Source organism: Schistocerca gregaria, chromosome 3, assembly GCF_023897955.1.
Source record: "Schistocerca gregaria isolate iqSchGreg1 chromosome 3, iqSchGreg1.2, whole genome shotgun sequence".
Classification (NCBI taxonomy): domain Eukaryota; kingdom Metazoa; phylum Arthropoda; class Insecta; order Orthoptera; family Acrididae; genus Schistocerca; species Schistocerca gregaria.
The window spans coordinates 856,775,019-856,801,075 of NC_064922.1; the positions used below are offsets into that span (position 1 = coordinate 856,775,019).

At 38.4% G+C, this 26,057-nt stretch overlaps 1 protein-coding gene across 1 annotated transcript in view; it reads left to right on the plus strand.

Moving 5' to 3' along the window:
* The first annotated feature begins 180 nt into the window (after positions 1–180).
* LOC126355136 (caspase-2) overlaps positions 181–26,057 on the plus strand; it is an 85,747-nt gene continuing 59,870 nt past the window's right edge. Inside the window, exons 1-3 of the mRNA XM_050005318.1 lie at positions 181–310; positions 12,173–12,326; positions 24,198–24,409. Of these exons, the coding sequence (XP_049861275.1) occupies positions 12,195–12,326; positions 24,198–24,409 (344 nt within the window). The 5' untranslated portion in view covers positions 181–310; positions 12,173–12,194. The remainder of the gene's footprint in view (positions 311–12,172; positions 12,327–24,197; positions 24,410–26,057) is intronic.

The following is a 26,057-nucleotide window of genomic DNA, read 5'->3' on the forward strand; positions in this document are numbered from 1 at the left end:
TACAAAGCAATTGTTTTCCCCACAAAATTATACGCCAGTTATTTAATATAATATTCAGCTACATAAACTACAATCCAATTATATTTCATACAAGCTAAGTTATAGGACAAAAATTTAATAGGATGTTGGTCTTTCTATCAGTTGCAATTGACAGTTCGGTTTATGAGATATCTTTCTTACTTTTACTCATTGACGTGAACTTGTTGCAGCACGTCTGATGTCAACGAACCGCGCTAAAGGAACTAACTGTTATGTGTTAACAACTAAGAACAGCTGTTTTTCTTTTTTTTTTACTTTTTAATTTATTTTGGTACGTCTCATGACCATTTTCTGCAGATTATAGACTGCAATTTTCTGTTAATAACTAAGTTGTCGTCTTTCACGGTTTTCATTTTTGTAGCTAAAATTTCATTCTCGCATTGTAAGTCCTTCCGGTCTTCTTCGAAAATGTAATAAATGGCCTTGTTGCAAGAAGTATTCCGCGGTAATTTTATTTGTTATAGGGCAACTGACTACTGTTAACTCCAGTATATCGTAGGTATTTTTATTCTCTCAATTTGATAGGGTGATGAGTTTCAACATCAGGTATTTCCTACTGGACTTTGTAGAGAAGAGATATTACTAAATTTTATGATGTCGATTGATAAAAAAATGTGTGCCGTTAATGTACAGCGGGAAGTCTACCATTTTTATGTACACTAATGTCACCTAAAACATTTGCACACATAAGGCTACAAAATGGTGTGTAGCAGATGATGTTTGGGTCCAGGCCAATTCTCCATTCACAGTTGAAAGCCAAGTGACTGTACTCGTCTTTGTCCACTCCAACTGATTAACCATTGTATAGCAGATAACTGTCAAGAGGAGTATTCGATATGAGGCGTTGACATGATCACAAATGTAATATCAATGGTTGCTGTGATGCCACTTTTAAGTGCATATATTCATCGTTAGCTTGCGAAGCCAATGAATGTGAAAGTAAAAAAAAGTGGTTTTGGTGACAGACTAATCTGTAGCCTTGGTCCTTTCAGAATATCGCCACTGATATTTTCGTGTTACAGTCACCATGTTGTTTATGGTGTTTGACATGTTTTCCACATCACTAGTGAAAGCTGATGACTTGTATCAGCTGGCTTCTGTGGCTGAGTGGTTCTAGGTGCTTCAGTCTGGAACCATACTGCTGCTAAGGTCACAGGTTCGAATGCTGCCTCAGGCATGGATGTATCTGATGTCCTTAGGTTAGGTAGGTTTAAGTAGTTCTAAGTCTAGGGGACTGATGATCTCAAATGTTAAGTCTCATAGTGCCTGGAGCCATCTTTTTTGGACTCATATCAAATATTCGTCTTTATCTTCTGATGTATTTACATTAGTTTACATAGAGACTGGAAGCAGTAACTTCAGTATTCTTAGAATTCTTTGCAACAAAAATGATATGTTGGAATTGTAAAAGTAACTCTGCCAGTAATATCAATCACCATCTTTTAATTCTGCCATTTGATTTCATTGTACATTTTCGTAACTTGCCTGCAAACCCATTTCAAATCACTTGGCTCTCTTTATGTTGATTCAGTGTGTCAGGCAAAGAAGCAATACTAAGGTATATATTGGGTAGGCTGTGTGTATCGTAAACTACTTGGTCAGTGGTCCAATTCTCCTTGACAATTCCTTCTATTCCATAGAAAAATTTCTGTTATTGTTACATGTAAAAGGTGGTGGATAGGAATTACTAACTTACATCTGTATATTCAAAAGATAAACTAACTTAAGAAACATAAATGTACAGCATATAGCCATATTTACAAATTGATTTTTGATGTGATTGTAAAATGACTCTTTCCACATCATGATTTATCGTGCAATGTGTTCCATTGAAAATGAAACTCTCACTCACCTACCTAATCCTATCCCAGTTTGTATATGTTGTGTATGTATGTATTATTTCAGTAATGCATCTTCCAAGTCGTGTGCTGTTGTGCTGAATGGCCAAAAGTCAGATAAATAATCAAATAAATAATCATGTGTGAGGTTTTCCACCATCTTGGAAGTATGATTTCTTTTACCTTATCCCAAACAGAACCTCCACTTCCAGATTTTCTTCCTATAAGACTACTTTTACTATGAAGAATAGGCTATGTATTCTAAACAAAATCTGGTTTATTGGCCAGACTACAACTCAAGCTCAGATGACAGCTTATCTATTTCAGAAGAACATAGTGTCTGACAAATTTCTGCCATCAGACTTTTTTTTCTTCATACTGCATTCTTAGATCTATGTTAACAAAAACCATGGAACTTCACCAGGAAGGAGCTCCATGGTGTAACGCAAAGTGCTGCAGACTCTGAAAGACTACTTGTGATGGCTGAAACGCATAAAAGGGACATCTTTTGCCACCACACAATGCCCCAGGAGCAGCTCAAACGTAATAATCCAACCCCAACAAACATATTATCATCTTAATAACTTAACTAACAATAATAGCTCTGCTTAAACATAGCTGAATGCCAGTTTTGAACGATTAAACAATAGAAGCTCCAGGTAGGCATATCAACACTGTAGGAAAAGATAGATCACTGCTTACTGTAAAGAAGACATTTTAAGTTACAAACAGGCACAGTTAAAAGACACATAACTTTCAGCCACAGCCTTCGTCAGCAAAAGAGAAGCACACTGATTATTTATATTAAAAACAAAGATTCCAAGACTTACCTAGTGGGAAAGCGCCGGTAGACAAGTGCAATAAAATAACACACACACAAAATTTCGAGCTTTCGCAACCAGCGGCTGCTTCGTCACAAAAGAGGGAAGGAAAAGGAAAGATGGAAGGATGTGGGTTTTAAGGGAGAGGGTAAGGAGTCATTCCAATCCCGGGAGTGGAAAGACTTACCTTAGGAGGAAAAAAGGATTGATACATATACACAAAAAAAAGCAGACATATACATATCCTTGTTTCCTCCTAAGGTAAGTCTTTCCGCTCCCGGGATTGGAATGACTCCTTACCCTCTCCCTTAAAACCCACATCCTTTAATCTTTCCTTTTCCTTCCCTCCTTCCTGAAGAAGCAGCCGCCGGTTGCGAAAGTTCGAAATTTTGTGTGTGTGTGTTATTTTATTGTGCCTGTCTACCGGCACTTTCCCTCTTGGTAAGTCTTGGACTCTTTGTTTTTAATATATTTTTCCCATGTGGAAGTTTCTTTCTATTTTATTTACACTGATTATTTAGTTATACTAACTGTTAAGGGAACATGTGTTTCACGAAACTCTTGAAATATTAACTTATGTATCAGTACCCTTACATATGCTTTGCCAGTACCACCTCAGTATGCTCATGCACTCTGGTATTTGCTTGTTCCAAAATGAGCTCCATAAAATCACTACTTCTTAAATTGTGAGTTTTGCCTTAGTATTTATTAGTTCTGCCTTATTTTATTTAGACATGAGCTTTATGTTTACTTGTTTGCATAACATTACATTTGAATTGACAAGTGATGTCACCAAAACAAAGATTTTGTATTCACATTAATTTGGTCTCGTCATGTTACAACCAGATTGTCACCTATCAGACTATGTGTACCTCATGCTACACTACAAATCTTAGGGTCACCACATTCACAAAAAATTTATAGATGCAAAACAAAATGTTAGCAGTGTTCTGTCTCCTTCCTGCTTGTGTATGAGATGACATTGTCTTGCCACAACATCATTACTTTATGCGATGAAGGTGACTTCCAGTATCCATAGGTTCAGTTACCCTCTGCACCTGTATTCTTCATGTCACTGTGAAGCAGATGGCACTTCCCATTTGTGCCACTTAGTGCCTCATCCCATTCCAATTGCTTGTCGAGGGTGGAAAGAATGATTGCTTGAATGCTTATGTGCATGCTTTAATTATATTAATCTTCTCTTTATGGCCCCTATGAAAGCAGTACATAGGAAATTGTAGTATATTTACAGATTACTCGTTTGATGCTGTTGCTTGCCCCCCCCCCCCCCCCCCCCTTCCACACACCCCTCTCCGAAACTGATTTTCCAATATCTCCATGGTGCTAATCTATGAGCCAAACAAACCTGTAGCCATACATCCTGTCCTTGTTGTTATATGTTCAGTATCCCCTATAGTCTCGTTAGGTATGGGTCACACCCACTTGCGCGATGTTGCAGGATAAGTCATCCGAGTGCTTTGTAAGCAGCAACCTCTTGTGCATATTCATGATACTGTCCAGTATCGTAATCCAAGGAGTATATGTCAGTTCGCCTCTTACTTCTGTAGAGAAGTATGGAGAAAGGAGGAGTTGCCGCATGTGTCAGAAACTGTTTTAATTTCAAGAATATTGATATTTATAAATTTTGCTCATAGCACCACTTAGAAGCTTGAGCAACAGTAGTAGTATTTTGTAAGAAGTCCATTATAAAAGTAAGTTATAAAGAGCATCTACAGGAAACTTTAACCTCTTTGTAAAAAATCTGAAATGCTACTGATATCTTTGTAGACAAATCTAGGGAAAAGTCATATCACAAGACTAATAGTAAATGGGCTATCTGATCATGTCATGCAGCATCTTATGTTATATGTTGAAACTTGTTAGAGCACAAAAACTATTACATCTGAGTACAGGACAGTAATAAATGTAGGAGATTTTTCCGAAACATGAACTGTATAGATACTTACAATACATGTGACTCAAACGGAAAATATAAACCATTCATTAATAAATTTACTTCCTCACCTGAACACTGTTTTCCCGTAAAGGTAACTAAAATCAAACAGAAGTCTAAAAATAAACTGTGGATTAAACAAGGAACAAAGGTGTCACGTGGGACAAAAAGGAAACACTATCTACTATCTAGAAGCTGCTCTGGTGTTGGCACTGTAATGCATTACAAAGAATACTGCAAAATATTGAAGCATGTAATCCAGAAATCTAAGCAGCTTGATTACGAGAAAAAGCCAATTACAAGCAATGAAATAAAAACTCTATGCAATATAGTGAAGACAAAGACAGGTGGGGCCAGAAAGGAAGAGGAACAGATAGCTCTAAAAATAAATGAGAAATTGGTAAGGAGTAGATGTAGAATTGTAAACCTCTTAACCAGTACTTTGTTTTTGTTACTGACAGCTTGGGGTTATCAGGTTCAGTAAACTAGTGAAATGGAATATAAGACCTCTCTCTACAAATAACGTCGCCAAAGTGGAAATGACTCACTTCTCCCAAAGAAGTACCATCAATCATGAAATCTTAAAAGCAAAGTATTCTGGTGTTTATGATGACACATCAGTGAAGTAAATCAAAGAGTATTCATGTGAGTTGCGTTGTATCTTAAGTTATTTGTGTAATCAATTTCTTGTCAGCAGAACATTTCCAGACTGGCGAAAATGTGCTGAAGTTAGTCTCTTTACAAGAAGGTAGATAAACAGATACCATCAAACTGTCGACCAGTTTCATTCTTGCCAGCTCTTTCAAAAATATTGTTTTCAAGTGTCTTCTTAAGCATCTGACTGCAAATAATATACTGTTTAAGTCAACAGTAAGGGTTCAGATATAGAGAAAGTGTTTACACATACATATATTTAATTATATTAAAAACAAAGATTTCAAGACTTACCAAGCGGGAAAGCGCCGGCAGACAGGCACAATGAACAAAACACACACAGAATTACTAGCTTTCGCAACCGATGGTTGCTTCTTCAGGAAAGAGGGAAGGAGAGGGAAAGACGAAAGGATGTGGGTTTTAAGGGAGAGGGTAAGGAGTCATTCCAATCCCGGGAGGGGAAAGACTTCCCTTAGGGGGAAAAAAGGACAGGTGTACACTCGCACACACACACACACATATCCATCCGCCATGTGTGTGCGAGTGTACACCTGTCCTTTTTTTCCCCCTAAGGGAAGTCTTTCCCCTCCCGGGATTGGAATGACTCCTTACCCTCTCCCTTAAAACCCACATCCTTTCGTCTTTCCCTCTCCTTCCCTCTTTCCTGAAGAAGCAACCATCGGTTGCGAAAGCTAGTAATTCTGTGTGTGTTTGTGTGTTTTGTTCATTGTGCCTGTCTGCCGGCGCTTTCCCGCTTGGTAAGTCTTGGAATCTTTGTTTTTAATATATTTTTCCCATGTGGAAGTTTCTTTCTATTTTATTTACATATATTTAATTAATTAGACAACAAATTGAAGACTACAGGCATTTTTTGCAACATATCAAAGGCCTTTCACTGTGTGAATCACAGCATTCTTGTAAACAAATTAGAATAGTATGTTGTTACTGGCAGTGATACAAAATGGTTCTAGTTGAATGTAACTAACAGAAGCCAAATGGTGTCATTGTGAATTACCAGTGGACTAGTGGACTGAGGAATCTTTTGTCATCTGATTGTGAATTAATTTTTGGGGGGGGGGGGGGGGTCCTCAATGTTCCATTTTCAGTCCGTTGCTTTATCTTGTGTACATTAAAGACCTCTCATCTGTTACATTACCTAATGCTAAGTGCTTTTTTTGCAGATAATGTAAACTTTGCAATAAATAGCAAGTTGAATACAGATTTAGAAATGGCCACTAATCATATTTTCAATGACATTAATAACTGTTTTAATGCTAATTCACGGTCATTAAACTTTGAAAAGACCCACTATATGCAGTATAGATTGTGTAAGAGATTTCCTTCCAGCATGCATATAACATATGAAGACAGGCAGATGGAAGAGTTTGACAATGTTAAATTTCTGGAATTATAACTTGATGATAAATTCAGTTGGGAAGGGCATACAACAATTGCTGAAGCCCCTAAACAAATCTGTATTTGCTGTGTGTATGATGTCATATGATTGAAATGAGCGTACGGCATTGTGGGCCAGAGTCCCCCACTCGGGGAAGTTCAGTTTCTGAGGGCAAGTACTTATTGCATTCGATGCCACATTGGGCTACTTGCGCGTCAGAGATGGGGATAAAGTGAAGATGAGGACAACACAACACCCAGTCCCTGAGCAGAGAAAATCTTCTGCCCCAACGGGGAATCGAACCCAGGCCTCTTGGCGTTGCATTCCACCGCACTAACCACTCGGCTAATGGGGGCGGACTTCACTCCAAAGACTGGTTTGATGCAGCTCTCCATGCAACTGTTATCTTGTGCGAGTCTCTTCATCTTCGAATAACTGCTACAACCTACATCTTTCTGAATTTACTTACAGCACTCATTTCTTGGTCTCTCTCTATGATTTTTACTACCCACACTTCCCTCCAATACTAAATTGGTGATACCTTGATGTCTCAGTGTGTGTCCCATCTTTTGTTCAAGCAGTGCCACAAGTTCATTGTCTCCCCAATTCAATTCAGTACACTCTCACTAGTAACATAATCAACACATCTAATCATGCAGCTGCTGCCTGGTTTCTGCATGAGTTGTAAATAGTGCTTCAGTCCCTGTATTTTACCCCTGCTGCCATCAGAATTTCAAAAAGAGTAAGTCAGTCAGCATTGTCAAAAGCTTTCTCTAAGTCCACAATGCTATAAACATAGGTTTGCCTTTCCTTAACCTATCTTCTAAGATAAGTCATAGGGTCAGTATTGTGTTGTGTCTTTCCACACTCATTTGGAATCCAAATTGCTCATCCTTGAGGCATGCTACTACCAGTTTTTCTGATCTTATGGAAAGAATTTGTGTTGGTATTCTGTAAACATGACTTATTAAACTGATTGTTCGGTAATGTCCACGCCTGTCAGCAACTGCTTTCTTTTTAATTCGAATTACTACATTCTTCTTGAAGTCTGAGAGTGTTTCGCCTGTCTCGAACATTTTGCACACCAGATGGAAGAGTTTTGTCATGGCTGGCTCTTCCAAGGCTATCAGTAGTTCTGACGGAATATTGTCTATGCCTGGGGACTTGTTTCGACTTAGATCATTCAGAGCTTTGTTAAATTCTTCTCGCAGTAAAGTATCTCCTGTCTCGCCTTTATCTGTGTCCACTTCTCTTTCTACAATATTGCTTTCAAGTTCATTTCTCAGGTATAGACCCTCTATATACTCCTTCCATCTTTCAGCTTTCCCTTCGTTTCTTAGAACTGGTCTACGATCTGAGCTCTTGATGCACATACATCTGCTTCTATTTTCCCCAAAAGCCTCCCTAATTTTCCTGTAGGCAGTATCTGTCTTTCCCCTCATGAAATATGTTTCTAAATACTTACATTTTCAGATGTAGGAGATATAAATACAAAAAAACTTGCATATATTGCTTACTTTCATTCTGTTATGTGTTATGAGATCATATTTTTGGATAACTCATCAAATCAAACAAAAGTTTTTAGTGTGCAAAAGTGCGCAATAATGTAGCAACCTGTTCAAGGAACTGAGTATTCTAACCACTGCTTCTCAGTATATTTATTCCTCAATGAAATTGCTTGCAAATAATATGTCTCTATTCCCAACAAATTGCTCAATACATAGTATCAATACTACGAATACGAATGATCTATGTAAAGACATAAAATCTGTTACCTTGGTCCGGAAAGGGGTTCAATACTTAGGAACACATTTTTTCAATAAATTGCCAGCCACCATTAAAAACTTGATTTCAGGTAAAGCACAGTTTAAACAGTGCTTGAAAGTCTCTTTGGTAGGCAACTCCTTTACTCTGAAAATGAATATGTTAACAGGGACTGTTAGACCAACTTAAGTAAAAGTGTCTGTTAGATTTCAGTTTTGGCAGCACTTGGTCACAACAGTCAAAATTAGGTATTTTGCGTATGATAAATTTATTGAAAGTATCATTCTGACAGTGTATTAATTCTGTAAATATTAGCAGTTCCAGTTTACCGTAATGTGTTCACATATCTTGACAATCTCCTGAAAAATTATCAGGGAAGTGAGTATTATATTCAAATGTTATATGATTTTTATGTAACGCCAGAAAGCACACCCATGAAATCATCTCATTTTTGGGTCTGTGGAACGAAAACTGAATTTAATCTAATCAAATGTAATCTGGTTGTAAATTGGTGACACCAGTTAATTGAGAATATGAAATCTTTGTTGTTCTGATATCCTTACTTGTTAATTCAAAAGTAATGTTATGTTATGCAAACAAATAAGCATAAAGCTCATGTATAATTTGAATACGGCAGCACTATTAAATACATACAGACGCTGCATGAAACGTGTTTGGCAGTCAAAAGAGCAATGTGTGAAGCCTCTAGTGATTACCGTGGCAGAATATTGTCAAATGATCTTCCACAAAACCCACAGAAATTCTGATCATATGTGAAAGCTTGTTAGTGACACCAAAGTTAGTGTTCAGTCACTCATGGACAAGACTGGAACAGAAACTGAAAATAGCAAAGCAAAAGCAAAAGTGCTTAACTCCATTTTCAAATGTTCCTTTACAAAGAAAAATCCAAGTGTATTGCCCCAACTTAATTCTAATACCATTGAAAATATAAGTGAAATAGCTATTAGTGTCAGTAGTGTTGAGAAACAGCTGAAATCATTGAAACTGAATAAAGCCACGGGACCCAGTGACATCCCTATCAGATTATATACACAATTTGTGACTGAGTTAGCCTCCTGTTAACTTTAATCTATTGTAGATCCCTCAAACAGAAATTGCCCAATAGTTGGAAGAAAGCAAAGGCCACACTTGTCTACAAAAAGGGTAGCAGACCTGATCCACAAAACTACTGTCCAGTATCTGTGACATCCATTTGCTGTAGAATCTTAAAACATTATTCTGAGTTCAAACATAATGAGGTACACTACGTCAAGCAGAACAACACTGGTTTGAGGCAGTCAGGTAGATGCAGTATCTCTCAATTTCCAAATAGCATTTGACTCAGTACCACACTTATGCTTACTATCAAAAGTATGATCATATGGTATATCAGATGAAATATGTCACTGGATTGAAGATTTCTTGGTAGGGAGTACACAGCATGTTATCTTGGATGGAAAGTCACCGACAGATGTAGAAGTAACTTCAGGTGTACCCCAGGGAAGTGTGTTGGGCCCTTGCTGCTAGTGTTGTATCTTAATGATCTTGTAGACAATGTTCATAATAACGTCAGACTTTCTACAGTAAAGTACACTCTGTATTCAGTCGTACCTTGATAAGATCTCAAAGTGGTGCAGTGATTGGCAGCTTCAGATAAGCCCATGAAAGGCAAATGTCCCGAGTTCGAGTCTCAGTCTGGCACACAGACTGGCAGCTTGCTTAAAATGTTCCAGAATGTAGAACTGTGCACTTTACAAAAAAATAAACAAAAAAAACATAGTGTCCTGTGAATATAACATTAGTGAGTCACAGTTGGAATCCTCATAAAAATACTTGGTGTAACACTTAGTAGGAACTTGAAGTGGAATAATCAGATAGGCCCAATAATGGATAAAGCAAGTAACAGACTTCAGTTTATTGCTAGAATACTGGGGAAATGCAACCAGTTTACAAAGGAGATTACTTAGAAATCACTCATGTGACCCATGCTAGAATATTGTTCCAGTGTACAGGACCCATACAAAATAGGAAATCAGTGGATACTGAACACATACAGAAAAGGGCAGCATGAATAGTCACAGGTTTGTTTGTCCCACAGGCGAGTGTCACTGAGATGTTGAAGGTACTGAACTGACAGACTGCTGAAGATAGATGAAAACTATCTTGAGAAAGTCTGCTGACGAATTTTCAAAAACCAGCTATAATTGATGACCCTAGGAATATACTACAACCCACTACATATAATTTCCATAGGTATTTTGAGAATAAGATTACATTAATTATAGCATGCACTGGGGTATAAAACAATCATTTTTCCCACACTCCATACATGAATGGAACAAGGATAAGCCCTAATAACTGGTACAGTGGGACATACTCTCTGCCATGCACTTCAAGTGATTCACAGAGAGTAGATGTAGATGCTCAGTGTATTTTTCCAGTATCCTGCCAACAGATCAAAGTCTATCATCTAATTTACCTATGACTGAGTGTGTGTGACCATTCCATTTCAAGTTTCTACAAACTGATACATGTTGGTATTATGTGAATTGACTGATTCCAGTTGTATTTCATTGATTTGTAGTTATGGGATAATATGTTTTTTTAATTGCAATGTTTTACACTTCAATATGAAAATGATAGACTGCAACTCACTACACTGTGGAGACGATGTGCCACCGACAGGCATAACAAAAGGACTACAGTGGTCTTGTGTGTGCAAATATATATATATATATATATGTGTGTGTGTGTGTGTGTGTGTGTGTGTGTGTGTGTGAGAGAGAGAGAGAGAGAGAGAGAGAGAGAGAGTTGTGCATGCATGTGTTAGTTGTGCTTGTGTGAAGGTGTGTTTTTTCTACTTTGGAAGAAGGCATTTTGCTCAAAGTTTACATGTTTAGCAGTCATCTTGTTGTGCCTGTCTCTGACTCACCATCTCCACTACATGATGTGTAGTAATCTATCCTTTTCATAATATTGTCATTATTCCATCCTGGATTTCCCACTGTTCAATTTTACATTTCTGAACATTTCAAGCAGATTACCATCTTTGCACCATTTCAAAATCTATGAAGATCTTACTGAATATTTGTGCACATTTTTCCTGACAGTACCTCATTATAGATAACTGCATCATCTGCAAAACATTGGAGGTTATTATTTAGATTACCTGCCCAGTCGTTAATATACAACATGTACAGCAAGGGTCACACAGCTTCATTCATCTCTTCTGTTTGGAGAATCATCTAAAAGAGTACTATTCCTTGTGGGTATTCTGCACAGAATTATCTTCTTTAGTAACCACATCAATGCCAGTTAGAGATTTGCAGTTGAATGACAGAAATGGAAGAGTGAGTTTCGTTGCAACAGTATAAGCATGGCAGATGTTCGTCAAATGGCGAAAGAGCCAAGCATGACAAAAGAGCCTAGGTGATTGGTGTTGTCTGGGAGGAGAAAAGAGCATCCAACATTTCTGGAAGTTGTGTCATTATTTGCAGAATGTTTGAACTGCTTACTATTAACATCTACGTTTTGTTTTATGTGCTAATTACTAATGGAAGAAATGCATCACACTGGCAAATTTCACATGTAAAAGGGGGGGGGGGGGGGGGGGGGAATTAAGTTGCTGATCATTAAAACATACTGGTAGGTATTGTTCCTACTTGTAAGGACCATAACACATTTTTAATATCTGTTTTTGTTGCAGGTTTATTGGTGTTTAATTCCATATGGAGGAAAGAGACAGACAGACAATTATCAAGAACCTTGTGCAGCTAGTGGAAAGTACAGAACTAAATAATGTTCTTTCAAAATTAGTTGAAAATGGAGTGTTTAGTCCAAGGATGGCAGAAAGATATCGGGTATATTTTATCTTATTGTATTTATTCAGCTTTTAAATACACAGTATTCGTATTATTCCTACGAAAAATGTGATAATAGTATCTAAATTTGCCATTAGTGCACTGCTTTTTAACTCAGCTTAACAGGAAAGTTTGAACTGCAGCTCTGTGACTTTACTGGTTAGATTGAAGCACTAAAAAAAATTTTGTTAAGGAATTCAGTATTTCAATATCCACGGTGTCTGGAATATGCTGCAAATACCACATTTTAGACATTATGTTCCACCGTGCATTACACCATGGCTGGTGACCTTCACTTAATGACCGAGAGCAGCAGTGTTTGCATAGAGTTGTCAGTACTGACAGACAAGCAACACTGAGTAAAATAACTGCAGAAATCAATGTGGGTCATACAATGAATGTACCCGATAGGACAGTGGGATGAAATTTGGTGTCAAGGGGCTACTGCAGTAGATGACCAATGTGAGTGCCTTTGTGTGGTATCCACCGTCAGTCAGCCACCCGCCGACAGCGGCGGTCATCAACACATGCAAAGTGCAGCCAGCCAACGCAGCTACAAAGATAACACGCATGGATTGGGCGTGTAGATTTGCCGACCAGCCACATAGTCCTTTACGAAATGAGCACTAGAGGGCCAGTGTCATGAGATGGAAGCAAGTCTCCACTCGGCCCCCTAGTGCCACCACATACCATATTCCCAGACTACTGGAATGATATATAGGCCATTGCAGCAGCACCGTACAGCCAATCATATGCCTGCCTTCACTCGTACTTGTGACTAGTGATCTCACATTCCAGGAACCCATGGAACTTAGGATACTGTCTCAACTATATCAGATGTGAATTGAAGTGACCTGGACTTGTGTAATTGCTATGGATTGCGAAGTGCTATTGTGAACCAGTATCATTGTGAATAAATCCATTTAAGTATTTTGGATGTTATTGTGTTATTCTGATATAACACGTTGCTAACAGCACAACATCGCCTGCAGTGCCTTTCGTGGGCTTGTGACCGTATCAGGTGGACCCTAGACAGCTGGGAAACCATGGTCTGGTCAGATGAGTCCCGATTGTAGTTGGTAAGAGCTGATGGCAGGTTATGAGTGTGACGCACACTGCACGAAGCCATGGACCCAGGTTGTCAGTTAGGTTCTGTGCTAGCAGGTAGTGACTCTTTAATGGTGTGGATTTGCATGGAATGGACTGGATTGTCCGGTCCAACTTAAACGACCATTGATTGGAAATGGCTATGGTCAGCTACTTGGAGGCCATTTGCAGCCATTCATGAACTTCATGTTCCCAAACAGTGATGTCATGTCACTGGGCCATAATTGTTCGACAATGGTTGGAAGAACATGCTGGAAGTTTGAGTGAATGATTTGGCCACTCAGATCACCCTATGTGATTCACACTGAACATGTATGGGACATAATTGCGAAGTCAGTCCATTCACAACATCCTGCGCTGGCAATACTTTCGTGTTATGGAAAGCTATATAGGCATCATGGCTCAATATTTATGCAGGAGAATTGCAATGACTTGTTGAGCTGATGCCGCATCGAGTTGGTGCAGTGAGCAGCGTAGTACAGTGGTTAGCATACTGGAGTAGCATTAGGGAGGATGACAGTTGAAACCTGTGTCTGGCCATTTCTATAAGCTGAGCTTCTGTTCCATCTCTAATGGCCTTGTAGTCGACAGGATTTTAAACGAATCTACTCCTCCCAAGTTGCTGCTCTACGCTGGTGAAAGGAGGTCCGACACAATATTAGGAAGTATGCCATGACTTTTGTCACCTCAGTGTATATCACAAGTCAGATTATGGCACCATTCGGAATGACTATCACAGAAAATTTTGGTTTCAAGTGCCATTGTTGACACAAGGGAATCTGAAATACAGCAGCATGCAGAGACCGAGTTAGTTAGTTAGTTAGTTATATTACTTGTTCCATGGATCATGAACACGATTCTTTCGTAATGATGTGGAACGTGTCAAAGTACACAAGATTCATTTATCCCAAATAATTATTGTTAGTCTTATATACGGTACAATTGTTAATGCTTACTGTATTTCTTTGGCCTATGTCTAAAAAATCATCTATGGAGTAGAAGGAGTTGTCATTCAGGAATTCCCTTAACTTACTTTTGAATGCCGATTGGTTGTCTGTCAGACTTTTGATATTGTTTGGCAATTGACCAAAAATCTTTGTGGCAGTATAATTCACCCCTTTTTGAGCCAATGTCAAATTCAATGAACGGTAGTGAAGGTCACCCTGTTCCTAGTATTGTAGCTGTGGACTGTGCTATTAATTCTGAAGTGATCTGGGTTACTAACAACAAATTTCATTAGGCTGTATATATATTGTGAAGCTACTGTCAATATCCCTAATTCTTTAAATAATTGTCTACAAGATGATCTTGGATGAGCCCCAGACATTATTCTGATAACACGTTTTTGTGCAATAAATACCTACTTTCTTAGTGATGAATTGCCCCAAAAGATGATTCCGTAAGAAAGCAACGAATGAAAATATGCATGGTAAGCTAACTTACTGATGTGCTTGTCTCCAAAATTTGCAATGACACTAATAGCATAGGTAGCTTTGCTCAATCGTTTCAGTAGATTGTCAATGTGTGTCTTTCAGTTTAAATTCTGATCAATACAGACACCCAGAAATTTTGAACAATCTGCTGTAGCTAAAGATTTTCCCCCACACACTATATTTATTTCCGGTGTTATGCCTTTCCCTGTACTGAACTGTATGTACAGTGTTTTTTCAAAGTTCAATGAAAGTCCATTTGCGGAAAACCACCTAATAACTCTTTGAAAAACATTATTTGCATTTTCCTCAGCTGATTCTTGCTTTTTAGGCTTGATTACAATACTTGTGTCATCTGCAAAGAGAACCAAGTTTGCATCTTCATGAATATAATTAGGCAAGTCATTAACATATATTAAAAACAATAAAGGCCCCAAGACAGAACCCTGTGGTACCCCATTATTATTATTATTATTATTATTATTATTATTATTATTATTATTAATATTATTTAATAATTTTTTTTTTTTTTTTTATTTTTTTTTTTTTTTTTTTTTTTTTTTTTTTTTTTTTTTTTTTTTTTTTTTTTTTAATACATCCCCAGTCTGAATAATCTGATGCCCTTTGTGTACTATGTGGGTTTACTGTTTCAACCTTCTGCATTCTACCAGTTAAATATGAAGTGAACCATCTGTGTACTGAACCATTCATTCCATAGTACTTCAGCTTATCTAAGAGGATTTCATGATCCACACAATCAAAAGCCTTAGAGAGATCACAGAAAATCCCAATTGGTGATGTTCTACTATCCAGAGCATTTAAAATTTGATCAGTGAAAGCGTGTATAGCACTATCTGTTGAACTACTACCTGAACATCTCACCATTCCAAATAAAGTGCAGCTGCCATATGGGTGCCTACCATAACAGTTCAAATGGGTCATATCTACACCAGGTTAAATAATGAACATCAACATAAGAGATTCAAATTTACCCTATATAATTGAAACTAGATTCCTGCCTATTGGTAACAGACAGTTTTATACACTGAGTCATATTTCTTACTTCATGCTGCAGTTAGATAGCAGTATTCACAGGCTCTGAAGAGGATGACTCTGTTGGCTGCTCTGTGGTACTCCCAGAACATGCAGTTTACTTGGAGAATTCATTGTGTATGATGTAGAACTACACACAATCCTGAGGATACTGGAGACATTCGATCGACATAATTTGTCATCTGCTCTGTCTCCTAGAGTGCCCATCAGTCTCTATGATGCATATACCCAGTGGGTAAATAGGCCCAGAATACCGAGGACTCCTCCTCCACTAACACAGCCTGAGGAACCAGGGAACATGGTCTTTCTGGGAAATGAATTACCAGACTTTACAACCGAGGAGGCACATAGTGTTGTCCCTCTACCTGATAACACCTTATCTTTGGGATGTAGAGTCATACATAGAGGGAAGAAAAATGGCTGGAGGTGACTGCGGCTAGTAAAATCATCCACTCAGCCGAGTGGCATACCTTGTCGTGCCCACACATACAAGTTGAAGTTCTTTTCATTAATTTTTGTACAGGACACAGTCTTATAATGTATGGCTTGTTGCTCCCCTGAGAAGACCCTCTACCGAGTGAGGTGGTACAGTGGTTAGCACACTGGACTTGCAATTAGGAGGATGGCAGTTTAAACTCGAGTCCAGCTATCCAGATACAGGTTTTCCATGATTTTGCTAAGTTGTTCCAGGCAAATGCCATGAAGATTCCATTGCAGGGGTGCAGATGATTTCCTTCTCTGTCCTGGACACAGTCCAAGCTTGGGCTCCATCTCTGGTGACCTCGATGGCAAAGGGATATTAAACTCAATCTTCCTCCTTCCTTTCTTTTTGCTCGTGAGATACCGATCATAATGGACCACTTTTTAGTCAACTGTGTTTTATATTCAGGCAAAAGGACAGAGGCTAATTTGCCTGCAGATTGTGACTTCCCAGTTTTGTAGATAATGACTCAGTAACCAAAATTAATCTATAATCAAAAAATATAACAGATATGTAGTGTACCATGTAAAAGAAATTGACTGGGTAAAATGAGGTACGGTTAATTACTGAATAATGGCAAACGTTACTGTATTTTTATGGTAATCCAGAATGATTGTCCTTTTTTATTCCATCTCACCCTATGAAATGTAATCAACTGATCATTAAACAATGGAAAGTCCTGCATGGAGTAACAATATGAAATATCACCTATCACCTCATAGAGGAGGATGTTAAGACACAGGCAGGCACAGTGGAAGAGACTGTTAAAATATTAAAATATGATGCTTTCAGACAAAGTCCTCCTTCCCAAACAGAAAACACACTTTCACACAAGCACAACTCAGGTCTCTCTCTCTCTCTCTCTCTCTCTCTCTCTCTCTCTCTCCCTCTCTCCCTCCCTCTCTCTCTCTCTCTCTCTCTAAAACACACACACACACACACACACACACACACACACACACACACACACACATGGATGGACGGACAGACGGACGAACGCCCGCATGCACGCGCCCCCGTGCATGGTCACAGTCTCTAGGCACGGAGTCTGACTGCGTCCGCGTTGAGCAGCAGTCTGCTGGGGTGGTTGGTGGGAGGGAGGTGACATGGGATGGGAAGGGGAGGGATAGCAGGGTGGTCTTGAGGGAAGACACTGTGCTCTCTGTGGGAGCATGCATGGACTACCGCTCAAGTGCAGCCTCGCAACACTGCACCTGCTAGCCCCATGCTGTCCCACCACTGCCCTGCATGCTCCCACAGGCAACACAGTCTATCCCCCCAACCCTACTCTGCTATCCCTCCCCACTAATCATTACTATTGCAAAAAATAACTTTTTTCAAATGAATTTTTCACAATCAATTATTTTTTATTTATCGAAGTTAAAACATCATATGCACGATACAGTGACCATTCTCCACTTTACGTCCACTCTCTGTGAGCGCTCAGAGAAAAGTACTCCCTTTGAGTGATAGTCATAAAGTTTTAATTGCCATTTCAAAAAGAATGGTGCTGTAACAGGTCAGTCCAGGTGACTTCCTTATCTGCATGGATTAGCCTGGCACATGCAACATTTCTGCTGCAGCCAAAATCAAATTGCTACATGGCATTCCACTTTGTCAGTGGGATACAACATTTTGTTTCAGTTCCTTTAGTGATCTGCTATGATATTGTGGTGTGGGATTTTCATTGTATACCAGGACTGCATATATGCTGCTACAAACAAACAAAAAATAAATTATTCCAACAAAAATAATCAATTCTTGAAAATGCAATGTAACTGAATAGATAAAAAAAAATGTTCTCACCAAATTGTGGCAGGAGAAAACACATATAAAGGTTAAAGAAATGTGCAAGCCTTCCGTGCCAGTGGCTCCTTCTTCTGGCAGAAAGGTTGAAGGGGATGGAAGAGGGATGAAGAAAAAAGACTGATGAGGTTTAGGAAATGGGGAGAGTTCAGAAAAGTCATCCAGAGCACCAGTCCAAGGGAGGCTTACCAAATGGGATGAGAAGGAAAGAAGTGTTAGAACACTAGTTGAAACCTACAGTATTTCACAATTTTATGTGATTGTGCCACTATGTGAGTGGATGTCATTATTGAGATTAGGAGAGAATGAGTGTAATAACCCTATAGTTCAGCCCACTAAACTTTATAGAATTATATGTGTTTTGATTATATTAATTCAGGTGAAGACCTGACTGCCATGTCCAATTTGTGATACTGTAGTGCACGTCCTTCAATTGCAATACTGTAGGAATCATGACTCCAGATACCTGTGGAGACATATCAGAGAGGCGATTCTCTGGAAAATCTGGAGTTCTCAGGAAATTACATTTTATTGGGAAAAATCAGGGGAATCTCAGGGAATTTCATAAAATCTCAGGGAATTCTGTGTTTTTAACCTAGCATTGTAATTTAACCATCAAATTCTGAAGGTGGCAGGATAAAATACAGGGAGCGAAAGGCTATTTACAATTGGTACAGAAACCAGATGGCAGTAATAAGAGTCGAGGGGCATGAAGAAACAGTGGTAGGGAAGGGAGTGAGGCAGGGTTGTAGCCTATCCCCAATGTTATTCAATCTGTATATTGAGCAAGCAGTGAAGGAAACAAAAGAAAAATTTGAAGTAGGTATTAAAATCCACGGAGAAGAAATAAAAACTTTGAGGTTCGCTAATGACATTGTAATTCTGTCAGAGACAGCAATGAACCTGGAAGAGCAGCTGGACGAAATGTACAGTGTCTTGAAAGGGAGATATAAGATGAACATCAACAAAAGTAAAGCGAGGATAATGGAATGTAGTCGAATTAAGTCGGGTGATGCTGCGGGAATTGGATTAGATTAGGAAATGAGACGCTTAAAGTAGTATTTGGGGAGCAAAATAACTGATGATGGTCAAAGAAGGGAGGATGTAAACTGTAGACTGGCAATGGCAAGGAAAGTGTTTCTGAAGAAGAGAAATTTGTTAACATCGAGTATAGATTTAAGTGTCAGGAAGTAGTTTCTGAAAGTATTTGTATGGAGTGTAGCCATGTATGGAAGTCAAACATGGACAATAAATAGTTTAGACAAGAAGAGAATAGAAGCTTTTAAAATGTGGGGCTACGAAAGAGTGCAGAAGATTAGATGTGTAGATCACATAACTAATGAGGAGGTATTGAATAAAATTGGAGAGAAGAGAAATTTGTAGCACAACTTGACTAGAAGAAGGGATCGGTTGGTAGGGCATATTCTAGGGATCACCAATTTAGTAAATTAGGGTAAAAATCGTAGAGAGAGACCAAGAGATGAGAACACTAAACAGATTCAGAAGGATGTAGGTTGCAGTAGGTACGGGGAGATGAAGAAGCTTGCGCAGGATAGAGTAGCATGGAGAGCTGCATCAAGCCAGTCTCTGGTCTGGAGACCACAACAACAACAACGAGCATTATAAATCATGAATTATATAATACTTAACATATCAAACTGTTTTAATTACATGAATATTATATATAAATTATTACATTCAAGAACCACAGTTAAACTACCTCCCCATTAAGTTGTCAGGAGCTTCTTAAGACATCGTCTTCCTCCTCAATTCTGAGATTTTTATTTATTTATTTTTCGAAGTTTGTGTAGTGACCCTGCCTATGAACAACTGACTCTAAGTCACTTGCAGCTTATATGGTTGCTGTGTGTGCTTCAAATGGTGGCTGCTATGATTACCAGTGCATAGTGACTATATTGCACTTCTTGGGAAAGTGTTCCCATATGTTAGTCTACATGGGTTTCCAGTTTTCTTTCTTGGCTTGCTGGCAGACAAGATTAAAGACTGATTCACAAGATTGTGAAATTATGTTCTGAAACTGAGGGATGAAGTAGTGAAGGCAGCAGAGGATCAAGTAGGTAAAAAGACGAGGGCTGCTAGAAATCCTTGGGTAACAGAAGAAATATTGAATTTAATTGATGAAAGGAGAAAATATAAAAATGCAGTAAATGAAGCAGGCAAAAAGGAATACAAACGTCTCAAAAATGAGATCGACAGGAAGTGCAAAATGGCTAAGCAGGGATGGCTAGAAGACAAATGTAAGGATGTAGAAGCTTATCTCACTAGGGGTAAGATAGATACTGCCTACAGGAAAATTAAAGAGACCTTTGGAGAGAAGAGAACCATGTGTATGAATATCAAGAGCTCAGGTGGCAGCCCAGTTCTAAGCAAAGAAGGGAAGGCAGAAAGGTGGAAGGAGTATATAGAAGGTTTATACAAGGGCGATGTACTTGAGGACAATATTATGGAAATGGAAGAGGATGTAGATGAAGACGAAATGGGAGATAAGATACTGCGTGAAGAGTTTGACAGAGCACTGAAAGACCTGAGTCAAAACAAGGCGCCCGGAGTAGACAACATTCCATTGGAACTACTGACGGCCTTGGGAGAGCCAGTCATGACAAAACTCTACCAGCTGGTGAGCAAGATGTATGAGACATGTGAAAGACTTCAAGAAGAATATAATAATTCCAATCCCAAAGAAAGCAGGTGCTGACAAATGTGAAAGTTACCGAACTATCAGTTTAATAAGTCACAGTTGCAAAATACTAACACGAATTCTTTACAGACGAATGGAAAAACTGGTAGATGCGGACCTCGGGGAAGATCAGTTTGGATTCCATAGAAATGTTGGACCACATGAGGCAATACTGACCTTACAACTTATCTTAGAAGAAAGATTAAGAAAAGGCAAACATACGTTTCTAGCATTTGTAGACTTAGAGAAAGCTTTTGACAATGTTGACTGGAATACGGTCTTTCAAATTCTGAAAGTGGCAGGGGTAAAGTACAGAGAGCGAAAGGCTATTTACAATTGGTACAGAAACCAGATGACAGTTATTAGAGTCGAGGAGCATGAAAGGGAAGCAGTGGTTGGGAAAGGAGTGAGACAGGGTTGTAGCCTCTACCCGATGTTATTCAATCTGTATATTGAGCAAGCAGTAAAGGAAACAAAAGAAAAATTTGGAATAGGTATTAAAATTCATGGAGAAGAAGTAAAAACTTTGAGGATCGCCGATGACATTGTAATTCTGTCAGAGACGGCAAAGGACTTGGAAGAGCAGTTGAATGGAATGGACAGTGTCTTGAAAGGAGGATATAAGATGAACATCAACAAAACCAAAACGAGGATAATGGAATGTAGTCAAATTAAATCGGGTGATGCTGAGGGAATTAGATTAGGAAATGAGACACTTAAAGTAGTAAAGGAGTTTTGCTATTTAGGAAGTAAAATAACTGATGATGGTCGAAGTAGAGAGGATATAAAATGTAGACTGGCAATGGCAAGGAAAGCGTTTCTGAAGAAGAGTAATTTGTTAACATCAAATATAGATTTATGTATCAGGAAGTCGTTTCTGAAAGTATTTGTTTGGAGTGTAGCCATGTATGGAAGTGAAACATGGACGATTACTAGTTTGGACAAGAAGAGAATAGAAGCTTTCGAAATGTGGTGCTACAGAAGAATGCTGAAGATAAGGTGGATAGATCATGTAACTAATGAGGAGTTATTGAATAGGATTGGGGAGAAGAGAAATTTGTGGCACAACTTGACTAGAAGAAGGGATCGGTTAGTAGGACATGTTTTGAGGCATCAAGGGATCACAAATTTAGCATTGGAGGGCAGCGTGGAGGGTAAAAATCGTAGAGGGAGACCAAGAGATAAATACACTAAGCAGATTCAGAAGGATGTAGGTTGCAGTTGGTACTGGGAGATGAAGAAGCTTGCACAGGATAGAGTAGCATGGAGAGCTGCATCAAACCAGTCTCAGGACTGAAGACAACAACAACAACTACTACTACTATGCTATTGATTTTTGTCATAGGCTAAAAACGTTATTATAAAAATCACAGAAAAAATGCTGAAGAGCCACTAAGAACAAATTTTTGAGTGAAACTGGTAGATATATTGTTTGAGGCCTTAAATGCAATTACACCTTAGCCAAAGAGCTTAAGATAATGTCAATAACATATTCCTTCTAAAATAATGTATACAAAATTCATTTCAACATGTTAAATTATGGAACATTTTAGTCCCCTATGAGAAATGCTAAATTATGTACCCGGAGGAGGTAGGTCAGTTGATCAGTCATACAAGAGATAGAAACGGACAGCAAAAGTCCTATTATTTTAAAGAATAATGATTTAATTGTAGACAAGGATGCAATTTCTCTATGTAAATAGATTTTTTATCTTATTCTGTGATTCCATATATAACAAATTTTGTTTGTAAATAATTTTTATGGTGAGTTACAAACATTGTTACAGAAAAATGTTGGAGATAAAATGTGAAAACAGTGGGAATAGTATGAAATCCAAGAAGAATATACAAAATGAGATTGAGAAGATAGGGGAGGAATACATGGAAATTGTGTTACAGACACACAGCATGATTTGAACAATATTGCCTCATGCCCAAATTTGATTTTTATTGTTTACCTGAATGTGGAAGAAACCTAATTTGCCTTTACAGCTCATCACCATTGGCAAGGGACCGACAGCGTATTTTGTCCTCTCCCATTGTCATCAACCAGAAAGACAGGCAGTTCTAAGAAATAGTATCATTCCTAAACATTCTGTGCACTTTTTCATAAAATTAAGGCAAAAAAAAAGATTTTCAGCTACTTTAAGATATCTGGTAACTCTTTCACGGTTTGTGTAGTGTATTGAAGAAATCAATTTGCACAATAAGAATATAACATTAGATAGTTTAGCACATAACCACTTCTGAAGTGAAGAGTGTTCCTAGCAGTATAATGTAATCAGCCCCATCACCTTTTTCAGCCATTTTACCAAATTGCAAGTGGTTGACTTGATTTTGTTATAGATTGACAATAGAGACCATATGGTCATATTTTGCATATTTTTTTGTCACCTTATCCAAACATATCCAGAATAACAAATTGAATTCCAGAATAAGAAGATTTCTGTAATTATCATATTATGGACATGTGGGTGGCACAAAGAAGAGTGATTGACCAAGGACAGACCATTGTGGAAGGAGGAGCCATTGGGGGCGCCATCCAAGCATATGAGATAATTCAGTAGCAAATAAGCCAATCATAAAACTAAAGTGTGATGAAGTAATTTGAAACATACGTATTTACTTCACAAGCCACTGTACAGTTTGTGGCAGAGGGTACTCCATACGAATACTAATGACTTTTATGTCTATTTCCATTTACATATTGAATTAAGGAAATTTGCTGTCTTTATGTCTGTCTGCTCATAATCTCTTCATGAGAAATTCAGTAGTGTCAGCAGTATTTTTGCATGGTTTTCCTCTAATAGCATTAACCAAAATTTACACAACAAGCTATCACAAGATCACCACCACCTTCCTTCCAAAGATTCCCATGTATGTCCTCTGAGTGCCTCATTACACTTTTCTGTGAGCGTTATCAACCTATTATAATCCTGTTTGTTCGTATCAGAATTGTTTCTGGTGAACACCTCCTGTCCAGTACAATGCACTGGATTTTATTAGTCAGAAAGTCATCAAGAAATAGCATATCTGTGAAGGTATCCATTATTATTTTATCTTTGATATTAGCTGGTAAAGTGGTAATGCCTGGTAAGATGGAATTAACCAGTTTACCAGCCCTGTTCTTAAATAAACTACAGAGTTGCTGTTTAATCTTCTATGACTGTGGACATTATTGTCACCTGATGTGACTCCTCCTGATTATGCACCACATCTTTCAGATTTATTTCAGACTGGGTGCTATATGTTCTTGAAATAACAATCAGCACAGTGATATTTTCTCTTTTTTCCAGTTGAACAAAGAACCCAGTGTTCTGAAGAGAGACATGTATCTAGATGTAACACGAAGAGGACCAACAGCATTTAATAAATTATGCAATGTGCTAGTAGAAACAGGCCATCAAGACCTTGCCAGAGTGCTCAAACCAGACATAGATGACTGGCAACACTTACTTGCTCAAAATAGTAAAAATCCTGTGGAACAAGTTATTCCACCTAAGCATGGGTGAGTTACCATATGAAAAAATTCACATTCAGCACCATGTCTAAACTTCATTGTAGATAAAATTGTTCTTTATAGTGTTGTGCTACAGTGGCATTTTGAAAGTCAGTAATGGATTAAATCCATTTTACTATGGTAGACTTAAGTCACAAAATAATTATCAAAATAAACTGGTTTGAATCATTACAAAGTATTGGCAAACAAAGTAAATGATTCAAATATTAACCTTGGTTTACACTGGAATAAACATAAGTGAACAAATGTTTTTTCATAACAAAAATAATAATGAAAATAATCAGTTATTGATAATATAATGTAAATGTATAGATAATAAATCTGCTCACAAAGTGGTGGCAGGGGAATGCATACACAAAAGGGTTTAATGTTTATGAGCTTTCAGAGCCAGTGGCTCTTTCTTCTGGCAGAAGAATTGAAGGGGAAGGGAGAGGGGTGAAGGAAATGACTGGAGAGGTTTAGGGAAAGGGATACTGTTTAGAAAAGTCACCGAGAACCCAGGGTCATGGGAGACTTACCGGACAGGATGAGAAGGAAAAGCTGATTGTTGCGGACAACACTGGACTAGATTTGAAAACCTGAAAGCTTAAGGGTGGAAGACAGGGTAATATGCAAGACAGAGATTATTACTAAAATATTGTGCACAAGTTAATAAAAGGGAAAAGCTACATGCATTGTATGTAGCAGAGGTGGTGGGAGGGGGGATGGCAAAAAATAGACATGTAGAAAATTAAAATGGAGTGAAGAAAGGAATAGTTACTGTGAAGAAATGCTGAAACAGAAGGAACTAATGTAAATTAAGATCAGGTGGGTGATGAGAACTGAGGACATGTTGTAGTGTAGTTCCCACCTGCAGAGTTCTGAGAAACTGGTGTCTGGAGCAAGAGTCTGGTGAAACAGGCACCGAGTTCATGATAGTCGTGTTTTACAGCATGGTCTCTGACAGGATATTGTATGGGGTGAACACTGTTTACATGACAGCTGGTATATCACATGTCGTTTCACAGATGGCTCTCCCTTCGATAGTATACGTTTTGCCAGTTACAGGGATGGAATAGGTGGTGGTAGGAGGATGCATCGCTCAAGTCTTGCAGTAGGGATGGTCACAGGGGTAGGAGCCATAGGGTAGGGAGATGAGTGCACAAGGAGCATAGTGTGTGGCAAGGATATTGCAGAGATTGGGACGGTGATGAAAAGCTACTCTAGGTATGGTAGGCAGAATCTCAGACAGAATGGATCTCATTTCAGGGCATGATTTTAGGAAATCATGGCTTTGTTGACGTAGCTGATTAATACATACAAGACCAGGATAATAATGGGTGACAAGTGATGTGCTCCAAAGTTGTTTTTTCGAGGGATCAGCAGTACCAGAATTGGATGTGATAGCCCAAGAAATCTGCTTTTGAACTAGGCTGTTGAGATAATTACATCCACTGAAGGCTGAAGTGACAGTGGTGGTATATTGCTCTAAAGAGTCTGCATCCAAACAAATATGTTTGCCTCGAGTGTCCAGGCTGTATGGGAAGGGAACGTTTCACATGGGAAGGATGGCAACTGTCAAAATGTAAGTACTGTTGTTCGTTAGCAGGTTTGATATGGACGGAAGTGTGTAGCCAGACTTCGGTGAGGATGATAT